Source organism: Nilaparvata lugens, chromosome 1, assembly GCF_014356525.2.
Source record: "Nilaparvata lugens isolate BPH chromosome 1, ASM1435652v1, whole genome shotgun sequence".
NCBI lineage: Eukaryota > Metazoa > Arthropoda > Insecta > Hemiptera > Delphacidae > Nilaparvata > Nilaparvata lugens.
In genome coordinates, this window is record NC_052504.1 from 64,791,374 (window position 1) to 64,812,663 (window position 21,290).

At 35.0% G+C, this 21,290-nt stretch overlaps 3 protein-coding genes across 8 annotated transcripts in view; 1 reads left to right on the forward strand and 2 right to left on the reverse strand.

Moving 5' to 3' along the window:
• Positions 1 to 10,775, reverse strand: part of LOC111047178 (gastrula zinc finger protein XlCGF57.1-like) — a 102,675-nt gene extending 91,900 nt beyond the window's left edge. Inside the window, exons 1-4 of one of the 6 annotated variants that reach the window (XM_039439457.1) lie at positions 10,607 to 10,766; positions 6,957 to 7,079; positions 5,469 to 5,571; positions 5,099 to 5,199 (exon numbers count right to left, since the gene is read on the reverse strand). In XM_039439457.1, coding sequence (XP_039295391.1) covers positions 5,099 to 5,199; positions 5,469 to 5,571; positions 6,957 to 7,079; positions 10,607 to 10,618 — 339 coding nt within the window. In that variant the 5' untranslated portion in view covers positions 10,619 to 10,766. Of the gene's footprint in view, positions 1 to 5,098; positions 5,200 to 5,468; positions 5,572 to 6,956; positions 7,080 to 10,130; positions 10,560 to 10,606 lie in introns of those variants that run through there. The other 5 variants (XM_039439452.1, XM_039439486.1, XM_039439463.1 and 2 more) reach the window with 5 other exon arrangements.
• A 734-nt stretch (positions 10,776 to 11,509) lies between these two features.
• LOC111054976 (myb/SANT-like DNA-binding domain-containing protein 3) lies at positions 11,510 to 15,082 on the forward strand. Its single transcript, XM_022342114.2, has 4 exons — positions 11,510 to 11,741; positions 12,410 to 12,531; positions 13,249 to 13,391; positions 14,558 to 15,082. Exons 1-3 carry the CDS (start codon positions 11,510 to 11,512, stop codon positions 13,303 to 13,305), a joined length of 411 nt encoding a protein of 136 aa, XP_022197806.2. The 3' UTR covers positions 13,306 to 13,391; positions 14,558 to 15,082.
• On the reverse strand, positions 15,031 to 20,300 carry LOC120353965 (putative nuclease HARBI1). The gene is made up of 5 exons (XM_039439542.1): positions 19,721 to 20,300; positions 18,516 to 18,805; positions 17,751 to 17,925; positions 16,626 to 17,051; positions 15,031 to 15,157 (listed from the first exon to the last, which is right to left on the reverse strand). Exons 1-5 carry the CDS (start codon positions 19,939 to 19,941, stop codon positions 15,103 to 15,105), a joined length of 1,167 nt encoding a protein of 388 aa, XP_039295476.1. The 5' UTR covers positions 19,942 to 20,300; the 3' UTR covers positions 15,031 to 15,102.
• Between the last annotated feature and the right edge of the window lie 990 nt (positions 20,301 to 21,290).

Genomic DNA, 21,290 nt, shown 5'->3' on the forward strand with positions numbered 1-21,290 from the left:
TATGACATGTACATGTTTATCGAGCGAGGTATCAGAGGAGGAATAACAAATTGTATACACCATCATGCTGTAGCCAACAATGCCTACACAGGAGCGCCTATTGACCCCGAGAAGCCTACATCATATCTCCTATACACAGATGCGAATAACCTGTATGGCTGGGCAATGTTCCAACCACTTCCATGCCGGAAATTCCAGTGGATGGAGAAAGATGAGTTGGAGGGGGTGAGCAGAGGTATTGAGGGTGTTGGAGATGTTCAAAAGATTGGCTACATCTTGGAGGTGGACATTGAGTACCCTTCTGAATTGCATGATGAGCATAACGACTTCCCATTCCTGGCAGAGAACAAAAAAACTCTTAAATCTAATCATGTACGACTCATGACAGCTCTAAGCAAGCGTGAACGATATGTATGTCATTACCGCACCCTCAAGCAAGCAGTACAGCATGGATTGAAAATCACTAAAGTTTATCGAGGTGTGCAGTTTGAGCAGGAGGACTTCCTAGCACCCTACATCATGCTAAACACCAGACTTCGACAGCAGTCGAAGAATAAGTTTGAAAAGAACTTTTTCAAACTTATGAACAACACTGTGTTTGGCAAGACAATGGAAAATGTGCGAAAAAGGGTGAGTATGGAGCTAGTGAATGATGAGAATTGATTAAAGAAACTGATTGCTCGACCAGTGTACAAGGACCGCATCATCTTTGGCGAGAATATCTGTGCTGTTACGATGCATAAAGAGAAAGTGGAGCTCAATAAGCCCATCTACATAGGGTTATCAGTGCTCGACATCAGCAAAACCCTCATGTATGAATTCCACTATAACATCATGAAGCCCATCTACAAGGACCGTCTTCAACTCCTATATCAAGATACTGATAGCTTATTCTACCTTGTCAAGACAGAGGACATGTACAATGACATCATCAACAACCAACAACTGAAAGATGCCTTTGACACCTCAGAGTACCCTGCAGAGCACCCATGCTACTCAGATGCAAACAAAATGGTGCTTGGCAAGTTTAAAGATGAATATGCTGGCCAAGCGCAACTTGAGTATGTAGGCTTACGATCGAAGCTATATGCCTGTAGGTGTTACAATAGTGATCCAAATCAGCTGACAAGTGGATTGATAAAGAAAGCTAAAGGAGTGAGGAGACCAATACTTGGGCGAGAACTCTCAAAAATGCATCCAGATGCTGAACGTTACATAGGCTTCCAAGACTATCTAGATTGTCTATATGGTGATGAGGATATCTATAGAGAACAAGTGATGTTTGGTACTAGGAAACATCAGATCATGACCCAAGTCATGAGAAAGAAGGCATTGAGCAAAGCTGATGAGAAGAGGTATATTCTAGATGATGGAATTACAACTCTTGCACATGGACATTACAAGATCCCCACGCTAGCACACATTGATGAGGAGGAGGAGGAGGAGGATGAGGAGGAAGAGATGATTGACTCTCAAGAAATTCCCAAGGTTCAGGCAGCTAGCAGTACTACAACAGCTAAACGGTTACATTCCTCATCACATGATGAGCTCATTGATAAAGTCAATCAGTCAGGAAGCAGTACTATCCCTGCTAAACGGTCATGTCCCTTATCAAATGATGAGCTTGCTGATATGACTAATGACTATAAAATAGATGGTTAGATTTTTTTTAATTTTTTTTTTTCAATTTTTTTTTATTCAATCTTTTTTTTAATTTTTTTTAATTTTTTAATTTTTTTTTTTTTTTTTTTAATTTTTTTTTCATTTTTTTTTTATTTTTTTTAATTTTTTTTTAATTTTTTTTTTTTTGGTGACCCTGAGGTTAGGGTGGTTGACCTGGATGACCTTGAGGTTAAGGTGGTTAACCTGGATGACGTTGAGGTGGGTGTGGTTGACCTGGATGACCTTGAGGTGGGTGTGGTTGACCTAGATGACCTTGAGGTGGGTGTGGTTGACCTGGATGACCTTGAGGTTGGGGGTGGTTGACCTGGATGACCTTGAGGTTGGGGTTGGTTGACCTGGATGACCTTGAGGTTAGGTTGGTTGACCTGGATGACCTTGAGGTAAAGGCCGGTCCTGGGACACTTGTGTCCCAGGACCGGCCTTTTCTATCTACTTTTGACTGTTACACTTTTCGTGAGAAATTTTGTATATATAGTGAGGTCTACGATATAATGGCAGTGGAGAAAGATAGGAGAAAAACGTGGTTGACGCATGGTTGACATGTGGCAGACAGCCCATCCAGGAGTAGCATTTACACAGGAGTTCCACTCCCAAACATCAAACCACTTTATGTAAGGAAGCTGGCCACAATCTAATCACCCAAGCAAGGAGTGTAGACCCTGGTCAATCAAGAATCGGATAGCAATAGAATGCATCTCACCATATGCCTCCTCTTTGATGAAAATCATGTTGTAGCCAGGGATTAGATAATGCTGTTGGCTGCAATCATCTTCCACTGCAGCTGGTTGCTGGCTGCTATCCTCCTCCTCCTCCTTTTTAACAGTAACTGTCGCCATCTGCAACACATACAATTTGGGAGCTATTATACAGACCTTCATGCACTGACACATGATTTCGAATTGTGTGTGTGTGTGTGTGTGTGTGTGTGTGTGTGTGTGTGTGTGTGTGTGTGTGTGTGTGTATGAGTGTATGTGCGTCTGTGAACAAGATATCTCATCTCACAATAAATGGAATGACTTGAAATTTGGAACTTGAGGTCCTTACACTATAAGGATCCGACACGAACAATTTCGATCAAATGCAATTCAAATGATGGCTAAAATGGCGTCTGTGTACACGATATCTCATCTCCCAATAAATGGAATGACTTGAAATTTGGAACTTGAGGTCCTCACACTATAAGGATCCCACACGAACAATTTCGATCAAATGCAATTCAAGAATATGGCTAAAATGGCGAAAATGTTGTCAAAAACAGGGTTTTTGCGATTTTCTCTAAAACGGCTCCTACGATTTTGATCAAATTCATACCTAAAAAAGAAACTGATAAGCTCTATCAAATGTCACTAGTCCCATATCTGTAAAAATTTCAGGAGCACCGCCCCATCTATGCAAAGTTTGATTTTGGATTCCCAATTATCAGGCTACAGATACAATTTAAACAAAAAACTTCAAGTGGAAAAGATTGAGCATAAAAATCTCTACAATTAATGTTCAGTAACTTTTTCACCTAAAATTGAAAATAAGCTCGAAATTCGAGAAAATAGTATTATTCAATTGCAAACTGTTGGCAACTGTTGATTCTATTAAATCATTCATTATGAAGAGATAGCAGACTTTGTGTGTCTGCAGCGCTATAATTGTCCTGTCACCAGCTGGCTCAGATCTTAGAATAGTAGACTCGCGCGTAAACACTAGCATCAGTTGATCAATTTTCATAACGGCAAGGAAAGTTGTGTGAGTGCGCCACACCAGATTTTTTACTTCTACACTTGCCAAAGTTGAGAATTATTACAAACTAGCTGGCCCGGCAAACTTCGTACCGCCAAAGAGTTAATCCATCTCATGACAAACTTTAGCTGGATAACAAAAACACAACTAAACAAAAATCATCAAATTCTGTGCACAAATGAAAAAGTTATTGAACGACAAAATTTGAGGCTCGATTTTTATTATTATAAAATTCCAGTCTCTAAACAGTTGATTGATTGGTGGTTTCAGCCATAAATGAACCATAGTCATCCAAGTTCCATGATGACACAAAAGTTTCATGAATGAAAAGTTCTGATAGCATGTGAATGCCATCATAGACCACAACATAGTGAGAATCTCAGAGTGGGTAGATTTTAATTTGTCTGAATAACCTTAATTATTATATTCAAAGTTCAATTATGTTTTAATGCGGGAAGTGGAGTCTATACTTCTTTATTCTTTCAAATGAAAATATGTTGATATTATTAGAAATGTTTTGATTCTTGAATAATAAACACAAACATTGAAAAGTTATTTGATCAGCAGTTTCATCACACTAATTTTTAGTTTCATTTAACACAAATTTAATCTTTGTCTCGGAAGATAAATTTATTTATTATTAATATTAAAATTATCTTCTTTATTTCAGGACATAAATTTATTATCTATTATTATTTGAATTATCTAGGTACTTGAACAAAACAGTTTTTAGCATGTCAAAAATGTTGTTTTCTGTAAGATGATAAGAGTGGATTGTGAAAGCAAGAAAATGTTGAGAAATAATTTTTCTAATTATGAACAATGAACAAATGACCCACCCACCTATTCATTCAATCTTAATATTTGCTGAATTATTTGTAGCACAAAAACTGACGATTAAAGTTATATTAAGCAAACCCAGGTTCTATCCAATGGATATGGTTTTTAGTGATTTTGAGGTCATGACTATATGCCAATTATACATAAAAACCGTAATTGAGTACTTAATAAAATATAGATCCGATTTTCCTCTCACATTAAACTCTACACATAATTATTATAATCTAAGGGCCACTGCTAACAAATATGTAACCTATAACACTAATATTGAATGTATAAGGAGGAATTTACATAGGTACAAAAATAATAAACCTTATTCCAAATCACTTTCTAATGGACAATAAGATCAGCGGAAAAATTAAATTGGATATAAAAAACTAGACATACAGTGATTTTTTCTTCTATTTAGATATATAAGACTCAACATTTCTGCTCCAGCATTGTTTTTTTCTCATTTTTCAGTGGACTCGCTGACCTTTAATTTGAGTACCTATTCCTCTGTTTTTTCTTCCTTCCCCACATTTCTCCCTTCCCTTTTTTCCTCATCACTTTTCTCTTCTCTTCTTTGCCTGCCTATTACATGGGAAACCATAGTTGGCTAGGTATCTTCCTCTCTTTTTTTCTCTTCTCCAACACACCCAACCACAAAACCCATGGTTTTTTTTATATTTGTAGCTTTCTATTGTATTTTATTTGTTTTGTAATTCTTTGTCATCTTGTTTTGTCTTTTTTTGTGTTTTAATAAATTGAAAAAAAATAATTGGAAAATTGGAAATGTATATGCATGTTAGTACACGTATTTGGATACACCTTATAGCTTGAAATTATTTGGAAAAACACTTACAAAATCATCATTTGAGCTCTGCCTTTGGTTTAACACTGTGGAAATTCTATCTAGCACTTGAATGTGATCCAGTTTGACATGGGCAGTGGGTAGAGTTGTCTCTGAAACATTAAAAGAGCATTCACTTTATACTGGAAATATGGGGGAGAGATAGATATAGATAAAGATAGAGATAGATAGTTAAGGAAGGAGAGAGAGAGAGAGTGAGAGAGAACTGGATATTCTTACTCAGATAATAAGACTCATTATAGAAGACTGATTGATGATATTAAGTTTCTATTCTGGTATGACTTCCTGAATCAAACTTTACTAGCTCTAAACACAATTTCTATTTTCTGTAGAGCAGAATCTTTTCCATAGTTCAACCAACCTTTGCTAGATAGTTGTTCTTTTTCTTTACATTCGTTTTCCTCCATGTCTATGCCTTCGTCATGAAGAGTTGTTTCATTCACTTGTACTGGGATGGATGACACCTGAAAATAGTCATGACTAGAGAATAGAGATACACATACATATACAAGATAGTTATATCAATAATTTATTATTGGTATCATTTATTTATTGAGGGAGTGTTAGTTCTAAAACTAAGATACTAAGAAGTTTCTTAATTTTCATCATGAGACATTAATTTTTCTATTGAAAAATAATTTTCTCACAAGATTTTGCTAACTTACATCTGGGGAGGCAGTCAGTTTTCAATTTTATGCAGGGTTCAAGTATTCTCATGGAACTGAATTTCCGTTAGTGATGAAAAATACATTAGTAGGTATTTTGGAATATTTCAAACTTGTATTTTCCTTTCCCACGGAATTGTGCTCTGTCTCCACGTGGACCGTCGTCTCATTGGTGGGAGGGGAACATTATAATTGCATGGAAAAGATCAGTTTGAATCATGCCGCAAACCAATATAGATTAAAATGTAGAGGTAGCCTCGGGCCTCTCCAGCGCAGTTTTTTCCCACTTGAGCATGTAATTTAAAATATGTTTTCATTGAGAGTAATAGACAAAATATTGTTTCAATGTATTAGTCTTCATCCTGGGATGAATTGCAGTATTTTAATTGTTTGAAGTGAATGTGTAATTTTTATTGATAATATTATTACTGCCTAAAAAGCAGTCATTGGGTCATGTCAGTGGCCCTGAAAATGATCAGTTGCGACCTGAAAACTCTGACACCAGACCTGAGCCAGCCAGGTCACTCGATACTACGAGTTATGGAAAATATTAGTGATAACATCCTATGTAGTGAAAATTCGGATAGTGATGGATTTATACTCTGAACAATGGTGAGTGACATTGTATTTTCTAGCTCATGCTTAAAGCCCTTGAATGACCGAGTCCCTGGTATTATGAATTTGAAGTGGAGAAATGAGTAAAGGTCACTCTACCTTTGTTAACAGTTCAAATCCCTGATCAGTTAGCAAAATCTCAAAAACAGTTCTCTGGAGTTAATGATGAATGTGCAATAAATTGTTACAGATTATTTGTTGTCAAAATTTCTAGTAGTTAGTTCAGACAATAAAATTTACAAGTTGAATAAAAAAATAGTTGTTTATCAAGTCCCATGACTCGCCCTTTAGTATTTTTGAGCTTTTCTACCACCATCTAGGGGCGGTTGCAATAACAATACAGTTCATGAGCGAGTTCTATAACCCAAGGGGTCAATAGTATAATTTCTATATTATTTATGGGTATTCATAATTTATACTATGCCACCATAATATGATCACTGGACATACATGATCATATTTATGTACCCATACTGTTTGTTTGTTGAATGAGCTGTTATCCTCTCAGACAAACATTGCCTTGTGAAAAGTGGTTGGATTTCAAGTGTTTCTAATGCAAATGAAGTCACCTGTTCTTCATGCAGAATCTCCTGCTTGCCAAGCCAGGACATGGTGTAGTCTATGTCAATCTCAACTTTGACATCGGCCATGTCTTCTGGCCATTCAGCAGAATCCATTGGCTCAGACTTTACCTTCAAAAACAGAGGAAAACGGTTCAATAGAGCATAGAAGAGTATGTTGCTCTATATTATTTGTACTTGTATTGATGTCATATACATGATGTTTCAGAAGTAGTGTTGAACATTCTAAGGTATTGTTCCTGGTCGATAGGAGACTACAAATGTCATATTTGAAGTGTCTAAAACTCAGCGGTTATCCTTATAGCTGCCATTTTGTTTTCTTCACTTAGGATTTTTTATCTCAAGAACGAAATGTTGTATTGATTTGAAATTTGGCATGAATATTTATGCTATAAACTCAACTTTTAAAAAAAAAATAAAAAATTTTTGATGTGAATTTTCAAAATGGTGGCCATTTTAAATTTTTGATTGCAAATTTCACGAAAACCGTTCACTTTACAAAAAATTCAGAAAAGACAACAAAGTTACTAAAATTTATCAAGATTTCAAAGAAACCTTATTTATACCTTATACCTTACTGGTCGAGAACACCAAAGAAATTAATTCTTTTCTTACTGCATGCATTACCACTTTTCACCATTTAAACATCAATGTTGAATTTTCAATATCAATTGTATATAAGATGAAGCTTTGAAACTCGGTATGGCTTCATAAGGCCATCCAGCTGATTCTACAATATTTTTCAGATGATCTTGTTTGTTCATGGTCATGCATGCAGTATGAAAAGAATCAATTTCTTTGTTATTCTTGTATCATGTATCATCGCATCTGCCCCCTGTGGGTTGGGGGAGCTTTGAGTCGATCATCGTACTCAAGAATGTGTTGAAAACCAGAATTCACCAACAGTATCCATGCTTGTCGTAGGAGGCCACTAAAATGGACCTCAAGGTAACTCCAGAAGATGCCTTGCCTTAAAACCCATGGGATCTGCCCCATCAGGGCAGTTTCGGAGGGGCAATAAGAAAACCCCAAGAGACCAGAGATGGGTGAAACTCCTTGCACAAATGTGGGTCAAGAAGCTGAGTCGAGGTTGGCCGGGCGCTGGGCGCCCTAGAGGCAGTTTGGCGTCCCCACTCTCAGGGGAAGGACGTACAAAAAGGCCAGGAATGGAACTCACATAGATCACGAGTTTGTGGATGGTGAGGCCAAAACTCACCCCTGCTCAAAGAAGGGCGGCCATTTAGGCAAAACTTTTTGGGAGAGGTGAGGCTCCTGACCCTGTGAAGTTTTGGAGGGGCAAACAGAAAAAAACTCAAGAGACCAGTGATGGGTGAAAACCAGGCACAAATGTGGGTCAAGTGGCTGAGTCAAGGGTGGACGGGCACTCTAGAGGCAACTTGGCCGTCCCTTCCTGCAAAAGGACCTACAAAGAAGACCAGGAGTGGAACTCACGGAGGTCATGAGGTCTAATCAGTCTGAAGAGACTGCCAAGCATATCACACTGGATTGCGACAAGGATTGCAACCAGGTGATGAATGGAATGTTAGTTTAGGAAAAAAATCCTGGTTCTTGTAAAGGAAATAGGTATTGGTTTGCCTAACTAACATACTACTTGGGAACACAATAAGCTTCGATGATGTGTGGGGTTCTTTGAACCTTTGGATCCTTGAATCTGTTCCTTCAAAAAAAGTGGCACCATTCCACCAAACTGCTGGGGGGGGGGGCAAAACCAAGAGGTTTGAGGAGGGGGGAAGGGATATGCCCAAAGGATAGAAGGTCCTGGGTTCCCCCATAAATGTTACATTCAAAGATGTTATTATATGCTTCATTTTCTCCAGTTTTATACAAATAATTTGGTTGAAGTATCAATACAAGCATAAAGGCCTACATTATTAGTTAATCATGAAGTATTTATTAGAAATATAGGCCTACAGAGAGGCCCTAAAGTAGGAATACACTGAAACAGATTTCTTAAAAATCATGGAAAAAGATAAATTTTTCTTTGACAATGACAATTTCAACAATTTCATTGGGGAATAACAATTAGGGAATAACTTTCAGTTGAAAAGCTAAAGAAACATTAAGCTGTTCACATAATTCTAACCAACTCTGTACAAACATTATTGATTTCTGATTGTGCCCTTTCTTTTGCTTTCACTGTGACATCTTGCAACTTGTTAATTCCCACGTTGAAATTTATGCAATAACTCACTTATGTGCCCTCATCAATAATTGTACCCATTATATATTTGAGCTTCAACTACACCACAGAGGAAAATATATTCTTTATTACTCCATACCCATACTTCCAAGGCAATTTTGCTACATTGTTCATACTGTAGAAGGAATTATACTACTGCTGTTTAAAAAAAGTATTAAAATCAGTATGAGATTCTAAGGATTCGTGTAGATAGACCCGCATTATCATTATTCATCTGATCCTTGTTGGGGGCCCAGCCCCCCCCCCCATAATGGCGCCCCTGTTCAAAAACAATAAACTTCATGTAAGATAAAAGCCCAATAAAATAGTTTCTATTGTAATTTCAGGTTGTTAATACTCTCAATATCAGAGCATGGAACTATGAAAGTAAATTCAATCTATTTGTGCTTTGAACAGACCCTGGTGGAGCACAAGTTACATGCTAGTTATTATTATAGGTCAGCAGCAATAGCCTACCGTCAGAGATGATTTAGCCTCTATGATGAGTAGTTAAAATTTAATAGATACTTGGTTTCATTCATAATAGGCCTATGGCTGAATTAGGGGAGAACTAATGTACAATTTACATTTGGAACATAGGTAGGTAGCCTACTAATTTGTTAGTGATACACAAGGTACATAGTACCTACACAAGGTACTAAGAGAATGCAATGGTTTCGGCTGCTGATTCAAATATCGAGCTGACTATGAATTCATTCTTTCAAGGATGAATAGATCTAAAATTAAAGATATATAGAACATTATCGAATAGGTAGGATCTGTAATGTAAAGTAGCCTAATTGGGAAATTTTTCACCTTAAAATTTTAGATTTCGTCCAATAAAAGTTTATTTCAAATTCAATCTCTTGTCTCACTGTTACAGTCAATTGAGTCAATCTGGGATCTTATCTAGTCAAGAACGGCAACAGTATTTTTTCCTATTGGATAGGTAGGCTACTTACATTCGATACAATTTAAGATGATACCTATCCTATCATTCGAGTAAAGAAACTCATTTCAGAGACAAATAATGAGAAATACATCAGGATTATCACACTTTCCCTTTATGCTTATAATATTAATAATAAATTATGACTCTTAAAAAGTAGGTTAGCCTAAGTGATACTTCAGGTCGTTGCCAATGACTGGGGTTTCTAGATAAGCAGTGTTGGAATTCTCAATAAAAATAACCTACATGGTCATTCATGCTGTAGAGATGCTTGACTCCCAAAAAGTGGTTCACTGTAAAAATCCTGCAGTGAGTAGAGTGGCTTTTCCAGGAGTTTATTTTTCAACGTGGTATAGAACCAGGAGTTCCGTGTTTCCTGAATTTGTTTAGGAAGGCTGTTAAAAAATCTTATTGCCTGTGAAGGAAAGCTATTGTAGTCCCCTGCCAGTGGACAGGTAGATAAAAAAGTCTTATAAATAATATACTTACAGTAGGCTCCATGATTTTTCTAGGTTAATGTCACTTATTACGGCACAAATAGTCACTTTTACCTTTTTTTATTCTTGGAATGTAGGTAACGCTAATAACAAATAAATAATAAAGCTTCAACATAAATTTTTAATTTTGACAATGGAGAGGCCTGTACCCTTAGACCAGTTATAGAATAGACACGGGACATGGCCTATTGTATATTCATACTGAAAGTCGATGAAGTCAACATCTACTGTCATATCTCCAAATCGTGACGTCAGCATCAGATAGAAAACTTTTCTGTAGAGTTTGTTTACATTGTTTTCCATAGCAAATTGTGTCTATTCCAGCGGGAGCGCAGTTGGAGTTTACCATTCTAATGAATAATTATTAATATCCTTCTGAAATAAGCACAATCTATAAGTTTTCTATCCGATGATGACGTTACGATTTGGAGATATGGCAGTAGATGTTGGCTTCAGAGGCTAGACTTCTCAGCGTGTCTAATCTATAACTGGTCTAAGCCTGTACCACAGATTGTCAGTAAATGAGCGTCTTCAGGGATACACTGCTCCAATGACTCGAGTGACTCGAGCTAGGTGACCCGCGTTTCATGTGAGCTTTTGACAGTTCATCACCAGTGAACTGTATACTAACTATAGAGCAACTGTATACTAGTTTATAGTTCTGTGTTCATCACACGGTCGCCATCTTTTATTTTTCTCGCCCGGGTCAGGAATCGTGACCCGACCAAATAGTTGGGCCAGTGCCTACTAAAGATCTACATGGCCAGAACATACAGCCGATCAGCTGTTCAAAAGCGTACACTTGAACCCGTGTTTACATTGAAATCCCTATGTCGAGGGGAATTTTTCATGAATAAACGCTAATAATTCAACTGATAACTACTTTTTCGAGAAAATGCTTCTCATTGATTTGGTAGAAAAATATTACAGTATCATTGAATGTAAGAAAACTGATGGTATTTCTAATAAAATCAAACAATTGGAGTGGATTAAGATAGGAAAAGAATTTAATAGCTTCAACACCCACATGGAACGAGATTTCAACTCATTAAAAACACTGTGGGAGAATTTAAAAAAAAAAGCAAAAGCCGTCATAACTGCAATGAATACTAATAAATATGCAACAGGTAAGTGTAAAACCTTGTATATTTTTTATTTACTTATCTTAATTCGTAGTTTATATAATTATATTTTGAACTCCAAATTGGACATAACTTATTAACTAATATAACCTTTTTCTGGACAACTTCTCCAAATTGGGAAAGGAACAGTTTTGGGTTTGGCTTTAAGCCTGTTGTTCCTTTTCCAATCATTCATACTTGAGAATGACATTGTATTTATCAATGTATGAATAAATATTTGTAGCTGCTATAAAACAGAAAACTTGTTTTAACATTGAAACATTTTTTAAAACCTCAAATATTTACCGTTAGTTAAATAAGATTGTAGGTAATATTATTCAAAATTTTTAATGTAATTTTCAGTTTCAAAATTGTTTTTTCAAGGTCATTACACTTCACTTCAATGCTGTTATATAGGCCTATTTACTAAATTCAGAATATTTACCGTATAGTTTTTCATCTTCAGCATTAAAGATTAATGAATACGGTAACCTATTAGGAATATAAATGTAAACAAAATATTTATTTCCAATATCAAGTTAATTTATCAAATTATTAAGAGTATTTGTCTTTTTTCTTCCTATTATTCCATTGTAAGCTTTTGATAAAATCGGGTTTAATTTTACATTAATGTTAATAGCTAATATTACAAGAAATTCAATGTTTTTTTTCAGGTGGAGGTCCTTATAGAACTGTGAAAGAAGATCAAATTATAGAGAGGGTAATTCCTATAATAAAAAAAGAGCTGAGGGTTTTAATAACATTTACGACTCAGATGCTGTTGCAACAAGTACTGGTAAGTAATCAGTAGGATTGATTTTTCATTCTATTATAGCACTTTTTTTATTTAAACTCACGTTATTTAACTCACAGAGCCTAAAGAAATCCTATTTTTAATTAGTGTTTCATATTCACCATCTCCAAATAAGGTACCTAGGTTAATCAAGAGGACCGGTAATCTGGTAAAATTATTGTACTATATTCATATTCGCATCATCACATGAGAACCATACCTAACATTATTATTTCATGCTATAATTTGAAAGACATATTGAACTAATGTAACTGTTGATTAGTTATAATTCCCTGAATATTCCTAGTAAACGAAACAAGCGTAATAGACTATGTATATTCATCAGCAAAAAGTAAAATTTCACTGTGATTTATTGTGAAATGAAAGAAGCTAAAAAAATGGCTCAAGACTAGGCTAATAATTTTTCTTGTAAAATTTAGGCTTAAATTAGATTGTGGTCTACAGATTTCCTCATAGCAATGTTGGCAACTTCATCTCAAACTTTTCAATAATCTTATGAAACAATCAATTAAATTGTTGAAATGAGCATAACAGATCACTTTGCAAATCACTCTATAAATGAGTGCATTTTTCTGCACCTTGTTCACCGGCAAAAAGCTATTCATAAACCACAAAAGGTTTGTTTCTTGTGTATTTTTGAACCGTACTAGTATAATTGGAACTTATTCAAAGAATAAGAAAATAACATTGTTTTCACAGAATCAGCTACAAGTTCAAGTTCGGGAAACAGCAGTAGTACCGGTATCGCAGAACTGACGACTGACTGTGAATTGACTTTGGAAGTGGACTGTGGCGACGAACAAAACTACACTGTTCAGGACTCCTCCCCAATACCCACAATGGTATGTATGAAAATGTTGTCAGTTATTAATTCTTTCTATCAGAATTTCCTTGCTATTAAGCTGCTGTTACACTGAGACACTCTTAAGGGCCGGTTTCGGAGCTTGGGATTTAGCTAAGTCCTAAACTTAAAACAGCTGAAGTCAGAAAATTGGCTTCTTTAATTGGAAACTTTTTCCTTGACGAAATGAAACATTCCTAAATAATTCAAAATAGCTTAAACCTTACACTGTTTTCTCCTTATTTTGTGTTCAATTTTCCAGTTTTCGAAATTTAATTGAAACGTGAACTACGACTATGCCCCGTTTCGTAAAGCCAATTTTCTGACTCCAGATGTTCAAAGTCTAGAACTTAGCTAAATCCCGAGCTCTAAATGCACACAAATGGGTGTTTACACCATCCTTATCAGCGCTGTTTATAGGAGTTCCTGTGCCAAAATCTCAACTCTTCTAACTTCACCACTCTCCCTCACTATAGTATGGGCTTACTGTTTTCTTGTTTATATTAGTACCGAATTTATTCTCTAGCTAGTCTTATTCAAGAATGAAAGTACATCATATGTCTGGATATATTTATATTTTATTTAAAAATTACATATTCCAAAAATGTATAATAATTATAATAATGATTTATCGCTAATAATTTCAAATTTTAATCATCAATTCATGGTCCAAATTTATTGATTAGAAAATATTTGATTGATTTTTTTTCAATTTCAACAACTTGACTATAGTGCGGTCCACGTTATAATGGCAGTGGATAAAGATAGAAGAATAGCAATGCCGATTCTCTGCATTAATTTATTATATTTCTACACGGTCAAAAACATAATTGGCATCGTTGTGGACCTAGAAAAGGATAGTAACACCGGCTTTGTCGAATAATAGACAAGGATAGCGAAACCTAAGTTGATCAAATACTGTCATTATAACGTGGACCTCACTATATAATATATGTATATTAATAACTTGACTAAATACTTAACAATGGCTCCAACTGAAAATCGTTCAAAATAATTATTAATTTATTTTCAAAATGATTAAAAATTTCTTGTTACAATCATGTGCTTCTTGTGTCTAGAAAATTATGAAATTAGTAGTTCGAGCAGAATACTCTTCAATAAACCATCATCGATTTCATATTAATATGTGATTTTTTTTCTCAACAGATGCTTGTGAATGGTGATTGGGAGTCATACTCTCCAGGCCTTCTCAGAACCCCTCGAGCCAAGGTTCTTGTGGATGAGGCTTCTCATTCACCAATAGCCTCAACATCGGCTCTTCCGAAACCAACTATCACACCAGAGGAAGAGAAGGGGGTGATACAGAGGTCAACGCCCATTTCAAAAATTAGAACAACCAGACACCTTCACAATAGAAGAAGGCCTGTTTTGAAAGAGAGCGAAGCTGTAGCTCTAGCTTCATGTAAAATTAAAAACCTGCAGGTTGCAGAGGAGCAGGCAAGGAAAGAGCACGAAGTAACAATGGAATGTCTGCTAATGCAGAAAGAGCAGGAGAGAGAGAAGCTGGTTCAGGAGCAGGAGAAAACAAAACAGGAACGGGAGAAAACTGAACAAGAAGTGATCAAGAAAATGTTACTTCTTGCGGAATTAGAACGTTTAAAAAAGTAATGAAGATAGTATTTATGTGATCCAATAATATTTTATTTTTTTCGTGTAAATATAAAAAAATCTCATCATATAATTTGCATATGTTATTCTCCATTCTCAAATGCTCCCACGGCATTCTCTACTTCCCGTTGTGCAAGTCTGAAAACAAAGATAAATGAGTATTAAGTCGTATATAACGTCTATTATTGGTTTATGTTTGTGAAATACAGACAAAGATCTCAATATATTTGAATACAGGCATATTAAAGTAGAACAGCTGTGTTACAGTTTAACATGACCCTTGATAGCACATTTCGATTATTGAGAATTACAGGGTTGTGATTAATTATTAATAGATGACTGGATGTAAATTCAAAAATGATAACTATCCATTGCATCAAACTTTCTATTACAAATTATATGTCCAGAAGACGATTCATCTGTCTGTTTTTATTCACGTCTCGTGCAAGGATTACCGTTTAGTAAATGTATATTATATGTAAGTAAACACCCATTTTATTAAAGTGTTTAAAGATAAATCGCAAGACTAAAACCAGAAACTCAGATTTTTCTCTATTTCAAAACAAGAATTCTATATTGTCACAACACTGCATGAACAAATATATCAAATAAGTAATATATTCAATATACAGAAAGAGTCATATATATATGGGAACCCTTCAATAAATTGGAGATTGTTGTGGATATAATACTGTAAATTTCAGGATAAGTTATTGGTCAAACACTTTACCTTTAGGGGTTGTAACTTTAATATTTTATATGTAGACACCCATTGTGTGGTACATCATTTTAAAGGCCTTTTCAAAAAAAGAATGATAACATCAATAAAAATGTTCTATGATACTTTTATCCAAAATGACGGCTGATTGATATTTTAGTTTCTAAAGAAATGATTGATAAAGTTCAATCAGCCGCCATTTTGGATAAAAATATCATAGCACATTTTTATTGATGTCAACTTTCTCGTTTTGAAAAGGCCTTCAAAATGATGTACCACACAATGGGTGTTTAGATTCAAAATATTCGAGTTACAACCCCTAACTAACCCCCTTATGAGAGGTTGAAATTCGGTTGTACATCAAAAGGCATTCGACCAATAACTTATCCTGAAAGTTACAGTATCATATCTACAACAGTCTTCAACTTATTGAAGGGTTCCCATTCATATGACTCACTTCACAAAGATACAAAAACCTTTTGTTTTATGAGTTGTCATTCTCATTACTTGTACTCTTATTCTTCAATGGCATCAATACACTAATATTTTTGACAGGTTAAGATAATCTAATAAATCTGTAGAAGTTACATGATTATGAGTGTGAGAAAACTTATTATTTCATATCTATAAGATAACATCAGAGTACCCTTTTTTGAAATGTTTCTAATATAAAATAACAGATTAAAAACATGAATATTTAAAACCGCACAGTTGTAATAATTGGTGTTTTTAATATGTTATTTGATATTAAAAGATTATCAAAAGAAGGGTAGGCCTACTCTGATGTTATTTTCCAAATGAAAATAAGTGACCCTGCATACGTACATTTTAAGAAGATGTTTCATATCTCTTTATCAACTGAGAACGTATTTCGAGTACTACACCTACCTGTGAAAATAATTTGTCACAAGGGAATGGCGTACTCTGAAGTTGACGTTTCCTCTCTGGGGTCCTCCAACATTGATGAGTGGTGCTCTTATGTCTCCTTCAGCTATGAGAACATCCCAAGGAGCAGGAAGAACCACTGCCTCATCATCACGAGGAATCACTTCTCTGGATTGTTGTGCAACGTTATGGAGTACAGCAGTAGCAACTATAACTGGGAATGAATTCTCCAAATTCAAACGCAGCCCTAATGCCATTGCTGGAAATCTTCTTTTCCAAACCCCAAACATGCGTTCAATCGGGTTCCTCGTTCTTATTTGTGACTCATTGAATAAATGGTCTGCTGGCGTTACACAGTTCTCCAGTGGAGTTATTAAATAGTTTTTGCAGCCATATCCAGAATCTCCAACTAACAAGGCATCCCCATACCTGGAATAATGGAAAATAAATTAATACATAATTATTTCATCATAAGAAGGATTTTTCAACCAATAAGCCCACAAAAATTCGCTTGCTTGCAAAACTAAACAAAAACAAGACATGTTTGCAGCCTACTTGGTAGTGTGAGCAAGTAATAGTTGTTGCTCAGCTAGGACACTAAAGACCGGCTTGTGGTGTATTGGCCGCATCCTAACATACATTCAAGAGCAAACTTATTACAAGTATTTTTATTAGTATTTTGATTGAAGTCAATTAGATATGGCGAGTAGATAGTAGAGAGGCAAATAGAAATTGGGCTATCTAGTTCATATCGGAACCACAAATCATAACCAATCTGATGTATTGATAAAAATACTAATTTATCAATTTTAAGAATACATTATTTTCTTGTATGGCTACTTGAATTTATATTTTTTGATTGTGCTATTTCAACTATTCTTTCGGCCTTTATTTACACTATCAGCTTAATTGGTGTCGACTTCAATCAACCTTGTGTGGTTGAGGCATTACTTTCTCCTTAAATAGATTAGGAGAATCCACTAGCAAATGAGAGAGTGTATGTGTTATTGAAGTAGTAGTAGGGGATGCAGTACCTGGACAAGTTTGAGAACTACTGGATGACAAATTAACATAAATGTGTTATTTTAATTTATCAAAATAATTCATGCTGGTTAGAAAAAACTTTACCTTCCATTTTCGAAATGTGTTTTTATCAAACTATTATTGAAAATGAATGAATCGTGTGTACTGCCTGGCCACCTCGCAACAATGTCCAACATCTCTAAATTAGCATTGCAAATAGCCTGGACGTTCAGGGAGAAAAAGTTTTTCCTGTTTCGAAAAACTTCGCCATCTTCAGCATCTGTGAATTGAAAAACATATATTAATAATAGATATAACTAATAATGAAACTAACAACTAATTGAGAAACAAGAACATTGAGAAACTTACATTATGAGCATGGGTAATATTTCAGCTTCTGAAGCAAGCCTTTCTCAACCCTCATCGAACTCTCTCATCAGTTCTCACTACCAATTGGGGGCTCACGTGCACACTATTTATCCAAACAGAGGGGTACAAAACTGTGCAGCTGAGTAAAATGGAATACAACCTACTTGTATAAAAACATAGGAAGATATGACAGCTAGGCATGATTCATATTGCATTGGTACTTTGGAGTCAAGATCTGTGACATGTGAGCAAGTGCACCTCATCCATTTCATATCTAATTTTTCCTAAACAATTCTTTCAAAAATTAAGGATTTTAGAATAGATTACGTTTATTGTTCCAAAAACTGTTTTCTTCCTGAAAGGAAAGAATTGTTACACTAAGATTAGACTCACTGGTCCTAGCCGTTCTATCAGCTGCATACTACAATAATAATACAGTTCATTCAAAAATATTTGAGTAAATATTCTAAGGTTATAAATAAAAAAAGTTATTTTACTCACTTGGGCACTTTCCAAATCGTATATGAGTGCAATCTATGGCACCCACAACTCTCGGAAACTTGGCAATTTTATGAAATTGTAATTGATTTTCTTTTATTTCCTCCGGAGTCTCAGGAAATCTCAAAAAGTGTTCCCTTATGGATGCAATCGCGCAGCTCACCCTGTGCACAATTCTGTGGGCGGTGGCTGTACTAAAACCACTTAGATCCCCAGAAACTGATTGATAACAGCCTGTAGCGTAGAATCGAAGGGCACAAAGTAATTGGTTGATTGGTGATACACAATCATTCCTGAAAATAAGAAAAATAGGCTGATAATTATTTGTTCAAATTCAAGTTTGTAGCCTACAGATTACGGTGAAAAACATGGAATCGCCTGAAACTTTTTCAATATTCCTGGACTTGGGTACATGAATAATATTTTAAAAAGACACTTTCGCTTAAAATTACGTTCAAATTTCTGCCAAAAAGTAACATGCTAGGCCTATTCAATAAAATTTAAGTTCATTCTAAATTTTTAAGGGTTGATATAAAGCTGAGTAAAGAGACACATGGAGAATAATTATTCTATAATAATTATAGAAATTCTTTACTCAGCTTTATATCAACCTTTGATATATAAAGCTGAGTAAAGAGACACATTGAGAATAATTATTCTGTAATAATTATAGAAATCCTTTACTCAGCTTTATATCAACCCTTAAAAAATTAGAATTAACTTAAATTTTATTGAATAACACGTTACTTTTAGTAAAATAAATATTATTATATAGGCCTAACTATATTAGCCTATTATGTAAGTACTGTAAGTTACCTTACCTAGGTTCCATTATACAGATTAGCATTGTTGCATTGTGATTATGGAACTGTCCCATGATTTAGCGATGGGCCACTCTAAAAATTTATCAATTCTGTATGATAAAAATTTAAAACCATTGTAACTATATACCATACACACATTTCTTGTAATGGTTGCTGTTATAGAGTATAGTCCCAAATCTCTGAAAATGATTAGGTACGTACGGTATCGTACTTGATAAAAATATCTATGAGAGGTTTCTATGATGTCTGAAATTTCATAACAAAACAATTTGTAAATTTTGTAAAGGACAGTAAAGAGTGAAATTTGTTAGTTTTTATAATATACATAGGCAGGGAATTATTGTATTACATTATGAGATCCAAATTTCATTTATCTCAACTTACTTGTCTGAAGGAAATTCCAGCTTATGTTCAATGAGTTCCAGTACACATAAAACTGTTCGTTTAGATAATCTGTATTTGGTGATGAAATCTATATTATCTAAATCATCAAATTCATTAGCTCTTTCTTTTATCCATCTTGGACGGCGAATAACATTTTCTTCATCGCTGTCACTTTCAAAAGCCAATTCATAACACCTCCTCCTGGCTTTTGGCCGTTCCATAACTAATAATTTAATAAACTTACTAATTTATAAGTAAGTGGAAACAATAATAATCTTATTGAACAAAATTTGAAATGACAAAACCTAAACTCTCAGCTCTTTACGATTGCAGTACGCCGGGACGCGGCAATAGATTGCTTTTGTTTGTGATAATGTGATAGTGCAATGAAAACAAAACATAGGTTAGAATCCCCCGTTTTCGAAGGCTGACCGACCAAACTTGGCCGGTAAGTTTGAACTGGAGTTTTGGGAGTCACGTGACCCTAAACGAGTGTGGTGAAATTCGATTCTGTCGCTTACGGCCAAACTGCAGTTTTCATTTCGTTAAACTGTTGGTTTGGTGTTTGGTGAAATCGGGCCTTAGATAAAACATAATTTTTTGAAAAGGTAAATAGGTAGGCTATCACTCATTTTATTATATAAGTCACTATTGGAATAAGAATTCTTCTCAAATCATAACAAGAATGGCTTGAAATAGAAAACTTTTGCAGTGTTGGTTATTTGTAGTATTAAAACAGAACATACATTACGGTATTTCTAACAATATTATTATAAACGAAAATATGTGATCAATGATTATACTGCTACCTTACTCAGTAAAGGATTTTAATATTCAGCCTGATCCAGTAACTTACATATCATTTTTATTTAATCTGTTTCTACTCTTAACAGAGTTTGACACAATTTGAAATTTGACGATTCCCCGATCCAAGACCGTGAGGAATAAGTTACATCTTACTCATCGGAAGTAAGTACCGGTAAGTAGTGTTCTTTATGGGTTATGGCTGATCGATACAGAGTAAATAATAATTTATTGTAGAGTGAGATATCAGAGTTCTTGTATTTATATCATAATGTAAGACCATGTCGTATCATGAAAAATCTATGTATATTCTTCAATAGTGCTAATGAACCAATGCTATGTTTATTGACGCTCTGGTAGGATACTACTTGAAAGATTTATCCTTGGTCACAAGAGTAATAATATGAATAATATCCTGAAACATGAGAATAAGGGTATGATCACATTGAATGGGTATGTGCAAATTTTCGTCGAATCATGCATGACCCTAAAAACAAAATTTGAAAAATGCTATTGAAACACGTTGTTCACACTGAACGCAACCAAGTGCACGCTTACAGTGTGAGTGTTCCTCTTGCTCTTTTCAGATATTGTACGTTTCTCGTCTGCAAGCTTGGTTATGCATAATTAAGCGCGCTCTTGCACAAATTATATTAATATTTATGATGGTCTCTTCTAACAGAGTCCCCCAGCTGAGTTAAGATTATCTGCTAAATGGCAGGGGTATCATTATAGCGCAATTAATAATCCAATTCAGTGTTACTAT